The sequence below is a fragment of the Panicum virgatum genome, chromosome 5N (assembly GCF_016808335.1).
Source record: "Panicum virgatum strain AP13 chromosome 5N, P.virgatum_v5, whole genome shotgun sequence".
Taxonomy (NCBI): Eukaryota; Viridiplantae; Streptophyta; class Magnoliopsida; order Poales; family Poaceae; genus Panicum; species Panicum virgatum.
This window is the reverse complement of record NC_053149.1, coordinates 42,864,306-42,882,285: the sequence shown is the minus strand read 5'-3', so window position 1 is coordinate 42,882,285 and position 17,980 is coordinate 42,864,306. Positions and strand designations below refer to the sequence as shown.

The following is a 17,980-nucleotide window of genomic DNA, read 5'->3' as shown; positions in this document are numbered from 1 at the left end:
TGGAGGAGCTAAACCTAGCACTTTTAATACTTACTTTTGACAAAGTTTTTGAGTCTTGGTTAAACTTTAGCCCACTCTATCTCCTGTTTGGATACACTAGTGTTAAAGTTTAGTGCATTCAGCCATTAGCACTTAGATCCAAACAGAATCAGAATTCTTCTACTCCTTGAGCCACTACTACAAAACAGGCCTTTGTTCCAGGCCATTTGTCCCGGCAGCCTTTGGGCCCGGGACAATAGGTGGCTTTTGTCCCGGGTCCAACGGCTAGCCGGGCCAGCGGGGAGGACAGGGGTCTTTTGTCACTGTTGGAGCCATCAACCGGGATAAAAAGGCCCTCCTTTTGTCCCGGTTGGTGGCTCCAACCAGGACAAAACTCATTGGCCCCCTTATCCCCTTCCATCTCCCCACGCCCGAGCCATTCAGCTCACTTGTTCTTGCTGTTCTTGGCTCGGGAGAGGAGAGTTCTTTCTCATTTCTTCACCACATTTGTGAAGATCTTTGATTCTGCCGTCCATCCATCGGCGCTAAAGGTTTGGGGCTTGTTTTTCTCTTCTTCCTTGGCTTGTATAGCTCATTTCATACTTTAGAAATAGAGAAAATGTATAGCTAGCTCATTCCTTGGACATTTAGATTGCATATGTAGGTGTGATTTTCTTTTAGATTTAGATGAGTATGTGGATAGTAGAAATTTTTAGAATGAGTGTAGACACTTCATGCGATGTACTTGTATATATGACCATATTGTAGATAGTTGATTTTTGTATTCATGAATGAATTAATGAAATGAGTATATTAGAATTTTTTGTATTATGAATGGATTATTTTGACACTCTAGTGTTGCATTCGTTCATGCTCACACTCTAGTGATGGATTATTTGTATATTTTTTATATGATTTCATTGTTATTTGCAAGAGTTATTAATCTGATCATTGTAATTGTAATAGTAAATAATATTTGCATTGTAATGGTAAGAATTTATAATTTTGTGGAAAATAAAGGTATTTTCAGTAAAATATGGCTTCAGCAGCTGGAGGGAGTGGCGCTGGTGGGGGTGATCGTTGTCCTTTTGGAGAGAAGGGCACAACTCAAGTAGGTCGTCGGTCCAAAAAAACCTAGTGCTTTTTATATGGCAGCGCTCCATTATTTGGAAAAAGAATATAGAGAATGCATGGCAAGGGGCAAGAAACCTCCGTTTGATCTTGAGGATTTATTGCGGCGTTACGGTTCGTCACCACCAAACTCGGAGGTTTCAGCTCCGCCATCTTCTTCTGCGCTAGCAAGAAATCCGTTAGAGCATTCTACGTTCCAACGCAAGGACGGTTGAAAACCTATGTGTTGTTGTCCGAATTTTTAAGTTTCATGTTGATTACTCCTTTGTTAAATTCTGTAATGGATTAAGTACTCCTTTTAATTAATCAAGATGTTATGTTACATTTAGTTATTCATGTTATGTTAAGCAGATCATATATTCATTTTTATTAATGGATTAAGCAGATCTTTTAATTATTCATGTTATGTTACATTTAGTTTAATTTAGGTTTGATATATTTTATTTATTCGATACGTGTAAAGAATTCAAATCGATTTCTTTAAAATGCAGATGGACCGGCAATGGATGTACAATGCTGACCGACGTTCGAAAGAATTAATTGATGGCCTGCATTATTTTTTGTCTGTGGCTGAGGCAAACAAGTAGAATGGTTTTATGTGCTGCCCGTGTGTTCATTGCAACAATAACAAAGATTACTCATCTTCAAGAATCCTACACAACCACATTTTCGCAAATAGTTTCATGGAGAAGTATGTTTGTTGCACGAAGCACGGAGAACAGAGGGTTACCATGGAAGACAATGAATAAGAAGATTTTGACGACCACTTTCCCGGGAATGCTAGAATCGGTGCATTCGATGATGACATTCCCATGGAAGAGCCCGAAGTAGATGTAGCAGAAAATGATCCCAACGACGATCTGGGGCAGGCATTGCACAATGTGTAGCCAGACTGTGAGAGTGAAACGGAGAGGTTGAAGTTCCAGAAGTTGTTAGAGGACCACCGTAAGTTGTTGTACCTAGATTGTCAAAATGGATTGAAGAAACTTGGCACCACCTTGGAGTTGCTGCAATGGAAGGCGACAAATGGTGTATCCGACAAGGGATTTGGTGAATTACTCAAACTTGTTAAAAAATGCTTCCTAAGGACAACGAATTGCCTACCACAACATATGAAGTCAAATAACTTGTTTGCCATTTAGGATTGGAAGTGCAAAAGATACATGCATGCCCGAACGACTGCATCCTGTACCGAGGCGAGTACGAGAATTTGGATGCATGTCCCGTATACAGTGCATTGTGTTACAAGATTAGAAGAGAGTTCCTGCGAAGGTCATGTGGTATTCGCCTATAATACTACGTTTGAAGCGTCTGTTTAGAAATAAAGATAATGCTAAGTTGATGCGATGACACAAAGAGGAACGCAAGAAAGACTTGATGTTGAGACACCCCGCTGACGGGTCGCAGTGGAGAAAAATAGATAGAACGTACCCTAAATTTGATTTGGATGAGAGAAACATAAGGTTCGGTTTGAGTACGGATGGCATGAATCCTTTTGGTGAGATAAGCAGTGGTCATAGCACTTGGCCTGTGACTCTTTGTATGTACAATCTTCCACCATGGGTCTGCATGAAACGAAAGTTCATCATGATCCCAGTGTTTATCCCGGGTCCAAAGCAGCCCGAAAATGACATTGATGTGTACCTAAGACCATTGGTCGAAAAACTCTTATTACTCTGGGGCGATGAATGTGTACGGATGTGGGATGAATACAAACAGGAAAACTTCAACCTACGAGCATTGCTGTTCGTAACGATCAATGACTGGCTTGCTCTTAGTAACTTGTCAGGACATTCGAACAAGGGATACAAAGCATGCACACACTGTTTAGATGATACCGATAATATATGGTTGACTCACTGTAAGAAGATTGTATACATGAGTCATCGTCGGTTTCTTCCCATCAGGCATGCGGTACGAAAGAAAGGCAAGCATTTCAAAGGCCAAGCGGACCACCGAACAAAACCGATGCACCATAGTGGTAAAGACGTCTTCAACATGGTAAAAGATCTAGAAGTTATTTTTGGAAAGGGATCTGGTAGCCAACCTGTTTCGAACGAAAACGGAATGGCGCCCATGTGGAAGAAGAAATCTATATTTTGGGAGCTACCATATTGGGAAGTCTTAGATGTTCGTCATGCAATTGATGTGATGCACCTCACGAAGAATTTTTGCGTCAACCTGATAACATTCTTGGGAGTGTACAAAAAGACAAAAGATACAGTAGAAGCACATCAAAAATTGTAACGTATGGAAGAACGAGATGCCTTACATCCACAACAGCGAGATAATGGACGACAATACTTAAGTCCTGCCAGCTATACTCTTAGCAAGGAAGAGAAAGAAAACATGTTTGACTGCTTGAGCAGTATAAAGGTTCCATCTGGATACTCATCCAATATAAAAGGAATCTTAAATTTGGTAGAGAAGAAATTTACAAATCTCAAGTCATATGACTGCCATGTGCTTATGACCGAACTTCTTCCGGTTGTGCTGCGGGGGATTCTGCCTGATGACGTCCGGTTAACCATCGTGAAGCTATGTGCCTTCCTCAATGCAGTTTCTCAGAAGATAATTGACCCGGAGAATTTGATAAAGCTGCAAAACAATGTGGTGCAATGTCTTGTTGGCTTTGAGCTGATATTTCCACCATCTTTCTTCAACATCATGTAACATCTTCTAGTGCACCTTGTGAAAGAGATTGATATCCTCGGACCAATATTTCTACACAACATGTTCCCATTCGAAAGGTTCATGGGGGTACTCAAGAAATGTGTTCGTAATCGAGCTCGTCCAGAAGGAAGCATCGCCAGTGCCTACGGAACTGAGGAGGTCATTGACTTTTGTGTTGACTTTATTGATGACCTTAAACCGATTGGAGTCCCTGAATCGCGATATGAGGGGAGACTAACTGGAAAGGGTACATTAGGAAAGAAATTTTATGTCTGCCTAGATGATTTCTCATTCAAGAAAGCGCATTATACGGTTCTTCAACAATCATCCTTGGTTGACCCATATATCGAGGAACACAAGAAAATTCTTCTCTCCAAATTCCCGGAAAAGTCTGAGTAATGGATTACACGTGAGCACATGAACACTTTCTGCAGCTGGTTGCGGAAGCATCTAATGCATAACATGGATATAAGTGAACAACTGTTCTTATTGGCTAGGGGACCATCTTGGAATATCTTAACATACCAAGGGTACGAGATAAATAGAAACACATTTTATACAATAGCCCAAGATAAAAAGAGTACCAACCAAAACAGCGGTGTTCGTATGGATGCCACGGACAATAATGGAAAAAAGGACACATATTACGGCTACATTGAAGAGATATGGGAGCTGGATTACGGTCCCAATTTCAAGGTGCCTCTATTTCGTTGCCATTGGGTTAAGCTATCTGGAGGAGGGGTAACAAAAGATGAGTATGGGATGATAATAGTTGATCTCAACAATCTTGGGTATATAGACGAGCCATTTGTCCTAGCCCAGGGTGTCGCTCAGATTTTCTACATTAAGGACATGTCCAGCAAGCCAAAGAAGGGGATAAACAAGTAAAAAGATGAGCATAAGCGACACATAGTTCTATCAGGAAAGAGAAATATCGTCGGAGTGGAGGGCAAGACAGACTTGTCAGAAGAATATAATAATTTTATTGTCATTCCACCTTTCGAAGTAAATACTGATCCATGCATCCTGCTAGCCAATGATGATGCTCCATACTTGTGCCGTGATCATAATCAAGGGACATTTGTGAAGAGAAAGTCTATTACAGCTAATCCTTCATGTACTTGAATCATTTTATATTATTGTGTAAAAAAGTAATCGCAATTCGAATACTTTTATTATATGTGTACTGTACAATTATACTTTATGTGTTATATATATCATTTTTTATATTTTTCACTTAATTATCAGACTCAATTATAATTTTCATTCAATAATGGATTACTCAACTAATTTTATTTATTTCATGAAATTACATTCACATTAGCACACTATACTCTCTCACTAACACACACTATCTCTCAAACTCACACACTACTCATTAATATCATGAAATTCCTTAATTTTATGTAAAATTCACTTTTTAAACATTAATATCGTAATAGAATCCACTTTCTGTCGAAAAGCAACAGTTTGAAAAAATTTGGTCACCTAATATATTTTTGCATGGTCAAAATAACAAAAATGATTAAAAAAAGTTAGATATTTCGTTGACCCAATCACTTGAATGAAAATTAATTATTTTTGTTGCGTGTATCAAGTTTATATAGAGATAAGAAATTTTGTTCCATAATTTTTGAAATCAAAATTTATTAACTGAATTAACAAATGAAAGCCTATTTTAAAAGAGAAGTAAAAAGAAACAAAAACAAACATAAGATTTGGCGGGAATGAGGGAAAATGGACCCCTTTTGTCCCGGGTGGTAGATCCACCCGGGACTAAAGGTGGGCCGCGGGCTGGGAATTTTCCCGGCCCGCCCAAAAACACCTTTTGTCCCGGGTGGAGCCACCACCCGGGATAAAATGACATTTTGTCATGGGTCGTGGCTTCACCCGGGACAAAAGGACCCCCCCCATATATTTTCTTCCTCCTTCGCCCTTCCCCCAAACACTTGGTTTCTTGATTTGCACCTGGTGCCGCCGCCGTCCCCTGCCCCCCCACCGCCCGAGCCCAACGTCCCCGAGCACCGCCGCCGTCGACGTCGCCGCCCAAAGCCCCGCCACGTGAGCCCAATGTCCCCGAGCGCCGTCGTCCCTACGAGCGCCGCCGCCGTCGACGTCTGCCATCCCGGCCCGGCCCCCGCCGCGCGAGCCCAACGTCCCCGAGCGCAGCCGACCTCACGCCGCCGCCCAGAGCCCCACGTGCTCCCCGAACACGCCGTCGTCCTCCTCCTCCCCGACTTCGCGTACTCCACCGCCGCGCCGTCGTCCCCCTCCCCGGCATGTCGTCCTTGGCCCTCGCCTCAGGGCTCCGGCTCCGCCTCGGCGTGTCCTCGCCCCTCGCATCCGACTCCGGCTCCGCCTCCCCGACGTGTGCTCTGGCTCGCCCCGCTGTCGCCTGTGCGCGCCCTTGCCGTACGTGCGCCGCGCGCCGCCCTGGCCCTGCCACTGCAGCGCCCGGCCGGCGCCGCCGGCCAGCACCGCCCTAACCCTAATGTGGATTATTTGTTTAAATATGTTTAGAAATTGGTTTAAATATGGATTATTTGTTTAAATTTGAAAATATGGATTATTTGTTTAGAAATTATGTTGTAAAATATAGATTATTTGTTAATTTGTTTAATTTTGATGACAATTAGGGTGTTAATTACTTTTGAAATTATATTATTTAGAGTGAAATCATAATTTGTTGTTCAGAGTGAAATCATAATTTGTTGTGTAAATTAAGGTATATTTACAAATTTTTAAATGTATGAATGTGTATGTATGTATGTATGTGTAAAGTGAGTTTAAATTTCTTTTAAATATTTCATGTATATTTCTTGAATTACTTAGAGAATATTTCTCGACTTCATCCATCGATCATTACTTAGTGAAAAAACCCGTCTAGAATATTTCATATATAGATGATTTCAAGTTTATTTCTTGAATTACTTAGAGAATATTACTCGACCTCGTCCATCGATCGGTACTTAGTGAAAAAACAATCTAGAATATTTCACGGTCGATACTTAGTGAAATTATAGATAGAATATTTCGTGTATATTTTTTGAATTACTTAGAGAATATTTCTCGACCTTATCCATCGATCGGTACTTAGTGAAATTATCGATAGAATATTTCTTTTATATTTCTTGAATTACTTAGAGAATATTTCTCGACCTCATCCATCGATCGGTGCTTAGTGAAAAACCGTCTAGAATATTTCATATATAGAATATTTCAAGTTTATTTCTTGAATTACTTAGAGAATATTACTCGACCTCGTCCATCGATCGGTACTTAGTCAAATGCTCGCAAATATGTGGATTATTTAGAGATTTTTTAAGAGTTTTATTTGTATTCATATTTTAGTTACGATGGACCCGCGACACACAGACGCGGAAGACGAACAGTTCCTGTTGAATATGATTGCCGAAGGTCAAGGAGATGTCCCTGGACAAGCTGATAATGGCAGCAATACCGACATATATTTGAATATGTCCGGTGATGGAATTGAGCCAGACAAATTTGACAAGGAATTGAAGATCAAGACAGATTTTGCGGTACACACTTGGATGATTCGTTGCACGATTCATTAGTTTTATTATATATTCATGTAAATATCTGATAATTTCTTCTCTCTTAAAGTGTATGAGGCAGAAACAAGACACTAATTTATGCGCATACTATGTATGCGAGAACATCCATGGTCTGGTAGGTCCTCCAAGGGCCTGGACAGATTGGGAGGAGGAAGTAAGTAAAAAACTTGTTAATATTTGAACTTGTATTTTAATTAGTCGAAATTAATTATCCCATTTTTCCATAGGTCAAGGAGATGCGCGATAAACTCATACCGGAGGAAAAGATTATGGCGATTCAAGAACAATTGTCCGGATTTATTGTTGAGCAAGTCCTCGATCCAAAAGATGAATTCTACTATGATGGACTATCTAATATTGACAATCGCAGCAAATATGATAATATACATGTATATATATATAATTAAGAACGAATATATCTATGTAAATATATATGTGTGTATGTATTATATTTCTATTTATGAGTATGTATGTATTATATATTTAAGCCCTCCAATAATATATATGTGTATATATGGAAACTATCTATGACAAATATTATATAATTAACTATATATATATGTATATATTAGTGGATATCTTACCCACTGAATTTCAATACATAAGTTTAATTGAAATGTAAAAGTATAATCGAAATAGAAAAACAATTGAGAAAAGAGGAATAGAAAAAAAATGGACCTTTTGCCCCATGGGTAACACCAACCGGGACAAGGGTGCGCCAGCCACGTGGCGCTGGCAGCACCTTTCGTCCACACCAACCGGGACAAAAGATGTTTTTTGTCCCGATTGCCAGACCCGGGACAAAAGGGCCCGGCGTGGTGTTTCCGGTTGTCCCAACCGTTGTCGAGGTTCCCAACCAGAACAAATCAGCTTTGTGCAGCAGAGGCACGCAGGTCTCCGATCCCATGGCTAGTCAGTACACCGGCGACCTCAACGTTTTACCTACGTAATTTCTAAAGGCCATGCGTGTGACAGCTACAGTAATCCCTTTCTTTTCATTTACAGCAAGGTCGGATTACCTTTTGTCCGTCCCATCGTCATTAACATTTCAAATAATAAATACTCCTAGGTACGCATGCATCTCAAAGTCAAGAACTCAAGATCGAGGACCCGTTGAATTAAGCGGATGCGGGCGCGCGCTCTGTCACTGTTGCCCTCTCCCATGTCACAAGTGGGCGCACACGGTGCGTCACGTAACCATGACTCAGCTCCGTATTTGTCACTGTTCTACACCCATCCCATCTGTATTCATTTGCAAATCGAAATGATCGAACTCAAACAATATTTTCAAGTAAGGCTATCTCCAACCATTCCCTCCATCCAACTCCCCCCAAACATATTATTTTCTATATTTTACTACCTCCCTCCAAAAGATTCCCCCCTATAACTCCTTCTCTCCAACCATTCCCCCCATATCTATTCCCTCTATATACTATCACTCATTAACTAACTATTTATTTATCGTTTTTGAATTTACAAAAATCATACAGTATTTGTACTATCATAATACGCATTATCATCATATTACGGGACTCAAACGAGATTAATATCATGAAGAAATGATGTGATTAGAATATAGAGGGAGTTGAAACTCACCCTATATATGAGGGGAGTTTCAACTCCCCCCATATATAGGGGGAGCTTTGGGGGGACCGTTGGAGGAAATTTCCCCGCAAAGCTCCCCCTACATAGGGTGGGGGGCGGTTTGTAGGACTCCGTTGGAGCAAGCCTAAGGATGCAGTGGGTACCTGATAATATTTTTGAATTAGCTAATTAATTACGATAGTACATCACTCTAGTTAATTTCTTCTCCCAAACTATTTACGCATATTGTTATTCTAATTTATTTTATTATTTTTTTATCGACACATTAACCCAAAATGTATCTAACTTTTGTGGCTCTTTCGCAAGTCATTTTGCGTTATTTTGTAATAAATATCTTCGCCGCATGACATCATATCCTTGAAATGCTACTCGGATCGCTGGAGATCTCCATTTGAACAGAAACAATCCCGCGCGCAACAAGGGGGTTCCGGGCTTTCACACGATCGAATATTCGAATGTCAAGCTCAACAAGCTCGGCTTGCCCCCATGTGTGTGTGTGGAAGTCTTCGATGCTGACCGCCACTTCTCGAATCGGCCTGCCGGCAACCCGGCAACGTCGCCAGCTCCCGATACCACCCATGGAGCAGCACACGCCTCCGTGCATTCAGGACCCGCGCGCGACTGGCTAGCTAGGGAGTGGCAGGCACCCGGACCAAGCACCCGGGAGAGCGTGCCCGGCGAGAGGCCACGACGGCAGCCGAGCGGCGGCGGTCGCCAGCCGTGGAGGCTGCCACAGGCGTCCGCGCCGCCCCGGTCGCCGGACAGTGCGTGGCGCGTCGGCGTCGGCGTCGCCGGCAGCAGCAGCGGCACACGGCCAATGCAACCGGCCGTCGGAAAAAGAAACCGAGGATGGCGACGGTTCATGGACGGGTAGACGGGTAGTACGTGTGGTTACTGGCGAGGCACCTGCACTGCAGCATCAGCTGGTGTCGCCGGGGCGCGTGGCGTGGCATGCCATGGCGTCGACGACGTGTCCCTCTCCTGGCCAGGGAGCTGATGAACAAGAGCAAAGGCTGCAGGGCAATGCCCGGGGGCCTCGGCCACCGATGGAAGCGTGACGGTCTGACTGACGGAGGCGCGGACACGGACGCGGTCGGATCCGGATCTGACAGCCCGGACCCGGAAGGAGAGGTGTGGGTAAACACAAGAGGACGATGAGCATGTGGCGGAGGAAGGACACGGGCTTTTGGAGGACTACTAGATTATAGAGAAATTTCTTGTATGACATCAGGATAAAAATTTCTTGTATGGCACCGGAAGATAGCTCAATTCCTTCCTCGACTCAGAAATTTTTTTGTGCCTCTGTTCAAAAAAAAATGGTGCCTCATATAACCATGAATTATAATTCCGTTGCTCCAACTACACTGCCATCCATTTCATCTCATGTTTCCATGAGTCTCCTGTGAAACCATGTCAGAAAATGAATGAAGGATGAAATTACCCTTCACTCTAACAAGAGGTAAATCAAGTTCCTTGAGATCTCTCCCTAAAACCCCCTGTTTCTCTCGTTCGTCGCCTCTCTTCCTCATGAAACCCTAGATCCGGCAGTCATGGCCAGCGGCAGCAGAGCGGACGGGCTTTTAAGCACCATGGACGGATGCAGGGGGGCGCGCGCGGTGCCTTCGGGCGCGACAGGCTGGGGCACGGCGAGCAGGGGCTCGATGGCTGGTGGCTGCCCTGGCCGTGGCAGGTAGGGGCGCGACGGACGGTGGTCCCTCGGGTGTGGTGGGCAAGGGCGCGGCAGCCGGCTGCCCCTCGGGCGTGGCGGGCAGGGCTCGGTGGCGGCCGTGCTGTGGCCGAGGGCAAGGACGCCTTGGCGGCAAGCAGCGTTGCATCCGTAGGCACATGACATCGAGAAAAATGCCAAAATGTTAATCTCTATAATGCCAAAATGTTGATATCCAACAAATATTAATCTCTATAATGTGTGTAAATTATGCATAATTTGGACTTAACCTTTACAAAAGTATTTTTTTTACAAAAGTTTGCTCCTCATGAGTTGTGGCCGATATAGGAAAATGAGAAGAAAACTGACCGCTGGGGCAAATTCTACTGATCAGCAGACTTCATTCTGCTTCCAGGGGCACGGCGTTTGGGCAACAAACTGATGGCAATATCATTAGAGGAACAAAATTAAAATTGATGGTCATATAAGGCACCGAAATTTTTCCAGGGCTAAGAAAGAAATTGAGCTATCTTCTTGTGTCATGGTACAAAGAATTTTCTCTACCAATCGTTGTCGCGAGGATCCGGGGTATGCTGCGGATTCGCAGCGACATCCCAACTAACGTACGCGTATGACGGCAAGCATCGAAGCCTGTTCGTGAGTCCGGCCATGCCGTCTCTGCTGTGTGCCGCCGGTCGCCGGACGGCGCGTGTGCTGGGTCGCGAGCCGAGGGGGAGACACGACCACGACGGCGACGCAGACCGTGGCAGCGCGCGGGCCCTCGTAACCGCGGCGGAAAAGGAGAGCGCGGGAGCCGTCGTGGCCGGGGTGCACCGGGCGTAAGCTACACGACGCCGGCTACTCGGTGGGTCAACCAATATCGCGGGGTCAGGTCGGGACCCTCTGCGTAGGGCGTGTGTTGCCTCTTTCCTGATGTGTCCAACTCACCACCGGAGAAGAGAGAACACGAGCAAGGAAACAAGGCCAGGGTCGGATCACGGGTGTGACAGACAGATGGACGGGTCCAAAAGACTTACCAGCCAGTGGCGTGACCAGGCAAGGCAGATGTGGGGGCTTGAGAAGTAGACCCCCTCCGGCCAACAATGTGACCTGTTTTTTGGTCCCAGCCTCCCAGGCAAGGCAAATCAGCAAATGTAGTGGCTGTGACCTTAACGACCCAACCCTTCTGGTCCAGACAATACGCTCTTCAGCAAAACTACACCTTTGCCTATCACATGGCGCAGCCACCCTGCTCGGCACGCCAGAATTCAAGCAACCCAGCCCTTCTGCAGCTCAACGGAAGTTTCAGCAACAAGACGCGACATGGATATCATGTTAACTTTCTCCACGCCTCAGCCTCACACCATGCAGTTGGGATGCAACAAATCAGATACCCATGACATCCATTCTGTAGAGCTTTCAGGTCAGAGGTATGTCATACTTGTTTTCAAATGTGTGTGTGCACCGCGGGAGCACAGCTGCACGGGCACCCCAGGGCGCAGCACAGACATACAAGACCCATACCCTTTGTACTCGTTTTTTCAACACTGCGGTGCCATTACAGCATGAGGATATTGGGACGCACCTGTTAACAACTACAAGCGCCATCTGGCGCGCTAAAGCTCCCTAGGAAAAAATGCTAGTGTACATTACATTGGCCAACTGAAGCATCAGCTTTCTCACCACAAAAGGCCTTATCAACATGCGTACATCAATTTCCTGGTACAGAGGAGCAAGATGCCTTCAGCTTGCAACGGATGGCTTTGCCTGCTTTCTCCTCGCCACCTTCTTGGTGTACAATGTTACATGGGTCGGAGTCGAGCCTCTTCAACAAGTCATGTCGGGTTTCTGAAGAATGGATGGTCCAGAGCTTCTTGGGCACTGAGACGCTCCGATGGTTCGAATCGCAATAGACTGTATAACAAGTCCACCAGCACTGCCCTTGAATGGTCAGCACTCCTCGATACCAAGTCCTGAAGTTGCGGTCCATATGTTCAGGATTCAAGAGTTAACCACCTTGTATTTTGATAGCTTTTTACTCATGTTGAGTTACATTTGACATTCTCTTAGTCCAGATGCATAATCAATAGCTGCTTCACTAGTTTTCATCTAATATTCGGTATGAAAGAATATGAAGATAGCGCTAGCAACTCACTGAATTAACAAAACTGCACATTGTCTCCTAGTTCAATCCAACAAATCAAACTGATTTTTATGTTTGAATTGGTAGCAGATTGTCCTTTTCAAGCCTATTTTATGATGTGTTATTAAGTAAATTTGGTGTCTTCCAAAAGAGAAGGTCCATATCTGCTACCGTTTTCTGAAGGACGCTATTTTTGTCCATGTGCAGTTACATATTGACTAAATTTTGTGCCTTTCAATAGAAAGTTTATAGATGCCATTCCCACATATTTTTATTATATGTCCAAAAGATTGCTAGCAGGAATAGCAAACAGTATACCTAATTACTACCACGACATACAAGTGCAAACCCTAACTTCTAACCTTAACCAAACCCCCCAGTTGCCCTTGGAATTTAGGAAACAAGATAACCAGATCAACGACAAGAACGTATTAAAGTTTCTGAACCAAAACTTAAGAATAGTTGATAGGTACGCATAGCAAAATAGCAAACTTGAGTGAAACCTTTAATCGATCAAGTTTTCTCACAGCTCTGATACTTTCTCTTGAAACAGCACCTTCAGGCCAATTTAAACGCGTCGCTCTCCTAAAATATTTCTGAGCAGACGAACTGCACATTCCAGGTGACGTATGTAAGCACAATGAATGAATATTGAAAAAAACAAAAGAATAAATAAATAAATTGCAAGTTAACACCCTATAAATATCATGTAGCTGCATCCCCTGTATACAAGAGTTTCCATGAAATTCCAGCATTGACAAATTCAGCATAACATGCAGGCAACACACATAACAGAGATACATGCACATGCAGAAGTACCTTAATCAAAATCAAGAAGCAGAAAATAGAAGAGGGGTGCAAAGTAGTATTATTAGTGGCCATAACAGCGGCTATTAGCTTTGAAAATCAAGTAGAAAAACAAAATAGAATAAATCATGTTAGTTAAGTACAGCTGATACTCTACTATTGCAGAAATACTATGAATTGTAACATATTAGAAACAAGTAAACTTCGTTCAACACTACAGGCAGAATCAAATGCCCCACTTTCTCAAAAGATTCAAATAACTGAAGGAAAAATATAGAAGAAAACAAGGTTAAATGTGAAGTGTAACAGATTGGAAACAAATAAATATAGAAGAAAGCATGGTAAAACCTAAAACCTTATCCCTGCCAAAAAAAACCTTGAACATCAAGGAAATAAAGATAGTTTGCCTCTCAAAGCTGAATTGAAAACATATACATTCAATTCAAAAGCTGAACATGATTAAATGATCAACAAATTAAGATTGCAAGGCACCTTGCGTTCCGTATCATATGCTCCGGTATAGGTCCCAGAACCCTCTCCATCATTGCTAGGTGTTCCAGATTCTCATGTGTTTGAAACAATGCTTCCCCCTAAAAATCATGCTAACATTAGGAAAATATCCATCAAGAAATGTCAGATAATACAAGTGTGAGAAGTGTTCTAACGGAGCATAGCTCAACAAGAATACAGCCAGCACTCCAAATATCACATGGGAAACTCCAGCCTAGGCCTGCAATAGAAATATTCAACATCAGAATTAATGATTGCCATAGCTGGATAAGAAACATAGGCAACTATTATGATACCAAGCATAAAAACTATGGAGCATGATAATAAGTCTTATTCTTGTTTTGCACATAAGCATGGACCTCAGTCCAATCAATTTCGACAATCAGTGACACTCAACCATAAACTGTACAACTGAATATGTCAATATGTTCAGAAAAAGAGGGAAAACACAACTTTTATTTTCAAACTGCTGTCAGTTGTGCCATTAAACGTAAACAAGAGTATGAACTAGGATGCAGACTCTGCTAAGATTTTGATATCTGTTTTACCATTTGGAGAAGAGAAAAGAATATTCACTTTTGAGTGATAGTTCATACCTCAAACAAGATAAAATAGAATCAAACCTTTAAGAATAACCAAATTACCTAAGATTATTTCAGGTGCCCTGTAATGCCTCGTGGATACAATCGAGTTATGTTCCTGATTATCAAAGGCGGTACTACCAAAATCTATCAGCTTTACGGCACTGGACTTTGGCAAGCACTTGAAATGCATCTCATCTTGCGAACTCTTCTGTACAACCCCAAGCAATCATTCAAGAAAACTGCTAATATAGTATGCCTATTAATGAAATAGCAGATGATCACTAAAAATGGGTGAGAATAAGTACCTTTGAACTTGGAACTTTTATATACTCAGAAGACACAAGAAGTATGTTTTCTGGCTTCAGATCAGTGTGTATAAGCCGCAGCTCATGCATATCTGTTTCAAAAATAAAGAAAGATGGTCAATACTGCCCCTTTGGAACAATAGAATAATGAAGCTGCAGTTGCCAAATTAGCTAATAATTGATGCACAGAATCAAGCAATAACTAACACACATGCTACAGATTCCAACAGTTGCCGTCCAAACTCCCGCACAAGTTCCACAGGGAAAGGTTGGTATCTATTTCGCTTTAGAAAATCATACAAGCTTGGCCCAAGCTTCTCAAAAACCTGACAAAACCATTGATATCCATTGAATAAACAGTATTTTTAATTTGTAACCATATCAGGGAACCTTCATGAGCAAAGAACAAAAAGATTTTGCAGCTAAGCAAATCTCGCTACAGGTGAATTATCATAATTTGTACAGATGAATCTCTCATCCCAACAAGGGTGGGCTAATAACACAAATATTATCAACAAACAAGATATGGACAGAAATTGGCAGCTGATTTTATTTAAAACTAGTATAAATGTCAAAAAGCTAGTACTTACAATGCATATATGATTACGATAGTCAAACCATCTCTGAATTTGGACACAGCTGGCAATTGAAGAGGAACAGTCAAGTCAGAAACGGAATAAGGTTATACTTTAATAAATTTTCTGAGACACTCACAGTGATCTGTATTTCTCATTTTCTGCGAGGCGGTTAAGCACATCTATCTCAATCATTGCAGCATCACGGTACTTGCGGATGCTCCGAACAACTTTTATGGCAACATATTCACGTGTTTCACGGTCCCAGCATTCCAAAACACGCCCAAAAGTACCTACGAAAATCCAACTCGCAGCGCCCTTCATTAGAATAATAGCGAAGATACCCAGCAGAAGTGGAGACGACAGATTGCAGAAAACCCGAACCTTCTCCCATTTTGCTCAAAATTTTATCTGCATAAGCATAAAGCAGAATATCAATAAATATAGCCAAACCCAACATAGGACCAACTAAATACAGGTCCAAAAATATACTGAGAACTAAGCAAACTGCATGTATGCATGCAAAAAATTTACTACTAAACTCACAAGAACTTAAAGATCACAATGGGAACCCTGCTTCATCCAACTCCTTAACCTAATGTAAGTAACAATTTAATATATGGAAGTATCTAACAGCCCAAATTATCGAAGAAAAATTCATACAACGCGACAACAGAAGTAGACAACCAGTTTCGAAGCAGAATCAGAGGCCAATCAAAAAGCACATAAAACAAAAATAACAAGTAGATGTCACCGTTAATCACATATTATTACAGACAAACAAACATTATCTGCGCACAAGGGCTAAAGGATCTCAAATAGAAAGCTAAGAGTCGGATGCTCACATCGGCGGGTCAAGTTCTCGCCGAGATCGAAGACGTAGTGGCCGTCACGGTCGTCCTCTCTCCACGGCGGCGACTCGCCGCCCCTCGGTACCTGCGTCCACAGCGTGGCCAAATCCGCATCAGCACACCCCCAAACCCCGAAAATCCGTGAGCAGAAACGAGCAAAGCGGGCCCTACCACCTCTCGCTCAGGTGGCGGCGCGGCGGGGTCGTCATACGCTTGGCGCGTTCGCTTCCGAGACCGCGATGACTCCATGACAAGCTGCGGCCGGGGGGGGGGGGGGGGGGGGGGGGAACCCTAGATGGGGGAGAGGCGAGGTCGGAGGCGCGCTAATGGCCGGAGGACGTGCAGGTGGGGGCGGCGAGGAGGCGTGGCGGGCTGGGGCCCAGGTGGAAGTGAGGGGTGGCGGTGGACGGGCCTGGGCTCGAGCTTTCTGTTTTGAGGCCTGTCTGGGCTCACGCTGCCTTTTTGGGCTCAGGCCATTTTTGTTTCAATTGTGGCCTTGTTTGGTTCGCGCCTGGATTTTAGCGTGCTAATGAATAGTAACATTTTGACCGCTAATTACGGTATAAAATAAAGTCAGTTTATAAAACCAACTTCAGAACCCCGTGCTAGTGACCCTGAAGAATCTAATAAGGCTTTTGACCGTGCGATTAGAGGATGGTTACTGTAGCATTAATGTAGCCAATCATCGATTAATTACCGCCATTAGATTCGTCGCGAAAAGTTACACCCATCCCTAAAAAAATTTTACAAATAGACTTCATTTAGTACTTCATGCATGCGAGATTCTTTTTTGGGAAACGTGCGCGCTAGTTTTGAAGAATGCCAAACAAGGCCACATGTGTGACTAATAATTTTTTATTACTCAAACAATAAAAAAATATTTTAGCAACAAAAATAATTTTGTTCCAGCAACAAAACACGAATGGATCGGTTTGTTGGACTAATTTTAAACTCAGAACAAGAAATCCTAGAGGGGTGGGCTGTCTGCGACAGGTCTGCTGGAGGTCACGCGCATTACCCCCGAGCAGCACACCGTGTTAGGCCGTGTTTAGATGCCATAAAGACAAAACGCAAAATTTTTGTAAATCGCTTACATGGTGTACTAAATGTAGTCGAAAAATAAATCGCGAGACGAATCTAATGAGCCTAATTAGGACATGATTAGACACTAAATTGCTACAGTAATGCTACAGTATACATGCTCTAATGATGGATTACTTAGGCTCATTAGATTCGTCTCGTAGTTTACAGACGAGATCTGTAATTAGTTTTGTGATTAGTCTACAATTAATACTTCAAATATTGATGATTACCTGATAAAAACGCAAAATGTAAAGTGATCTAAACACACCCTTAGTGTTCCGTGGGCAAAGTTATCGAATGTCAGTCTACTAGATAAGATAACTATGCCTATAAAATACCATCTTAGGGTAACAGCTTGCATCATGTTTCATCTTCATACACACAAACTTTTGTAGTTACAAAGATAATTGAGATTGATAGGTGAAGGGTCCACTCGTCCGGAAAATATGTTCTCTCTACATCATCTCACATTGATCGTTTAAGAACGGAA

General features: G+C 42.8%; 1 protein-coding gene across 3 annotated transcripts; it reads right to left on the bottom strand.

Moving 5' to 3' along the window:
- Nucleotides 1-12,009: 12,009 nt before the first annotated feature.
- LOC120673432 (serine/threonine-protein kinase AFC3-like) lies at nt 12,010-16,778 on the bottom strand. 3 transcript variants are annotated; one of them, XM_039954259.1, is made up of 12 exons: nt 16,579-16,778; nt 16,402-16,492; nt 15,941-15,967; nt 15,696-15,849; nt 15,572-15,620; nt 15,193-15,307; nt 14,982-15,073; nt 14,737-14,884; nt 14,248-14,312; nt 14,075-14,172; nt 13,303-13,384; nt 12,010-12,605 (listed from the first exon to the last, which is right to left on the bottom strand). In XM_039954259.1, the coding sequence occupies exons 1-12, from the start codon at nt 16,654-16,656 to the stop codon at nt 12,468-12,470; spliced, it is 1,137 nt and encodes a 378-aa protein (XP_039810193.1). In that variant the 5' UTR covers nt 16,657-16,778; the 3' UTR covers nt 12,010-12,467. The 3 variants fall into 3 exon arrangements, with proteins under 3 accessions (XP_039810193.1, XP_039810191.1, XP_039810192.1); XM_039954257.1 differs by having other exon boundaries at nt 12,022-12,605; nt 13,279-13,384; nt 16,579-16,744; XM_039954258.1 differs by having other exon boundaries at nt 12,057-12,605; nt 13,279-13,384; nt 16,582-16,680.
- Between the last annotated feature and the right edge of the window lie 1,202 nt (nt 16,779-17,980).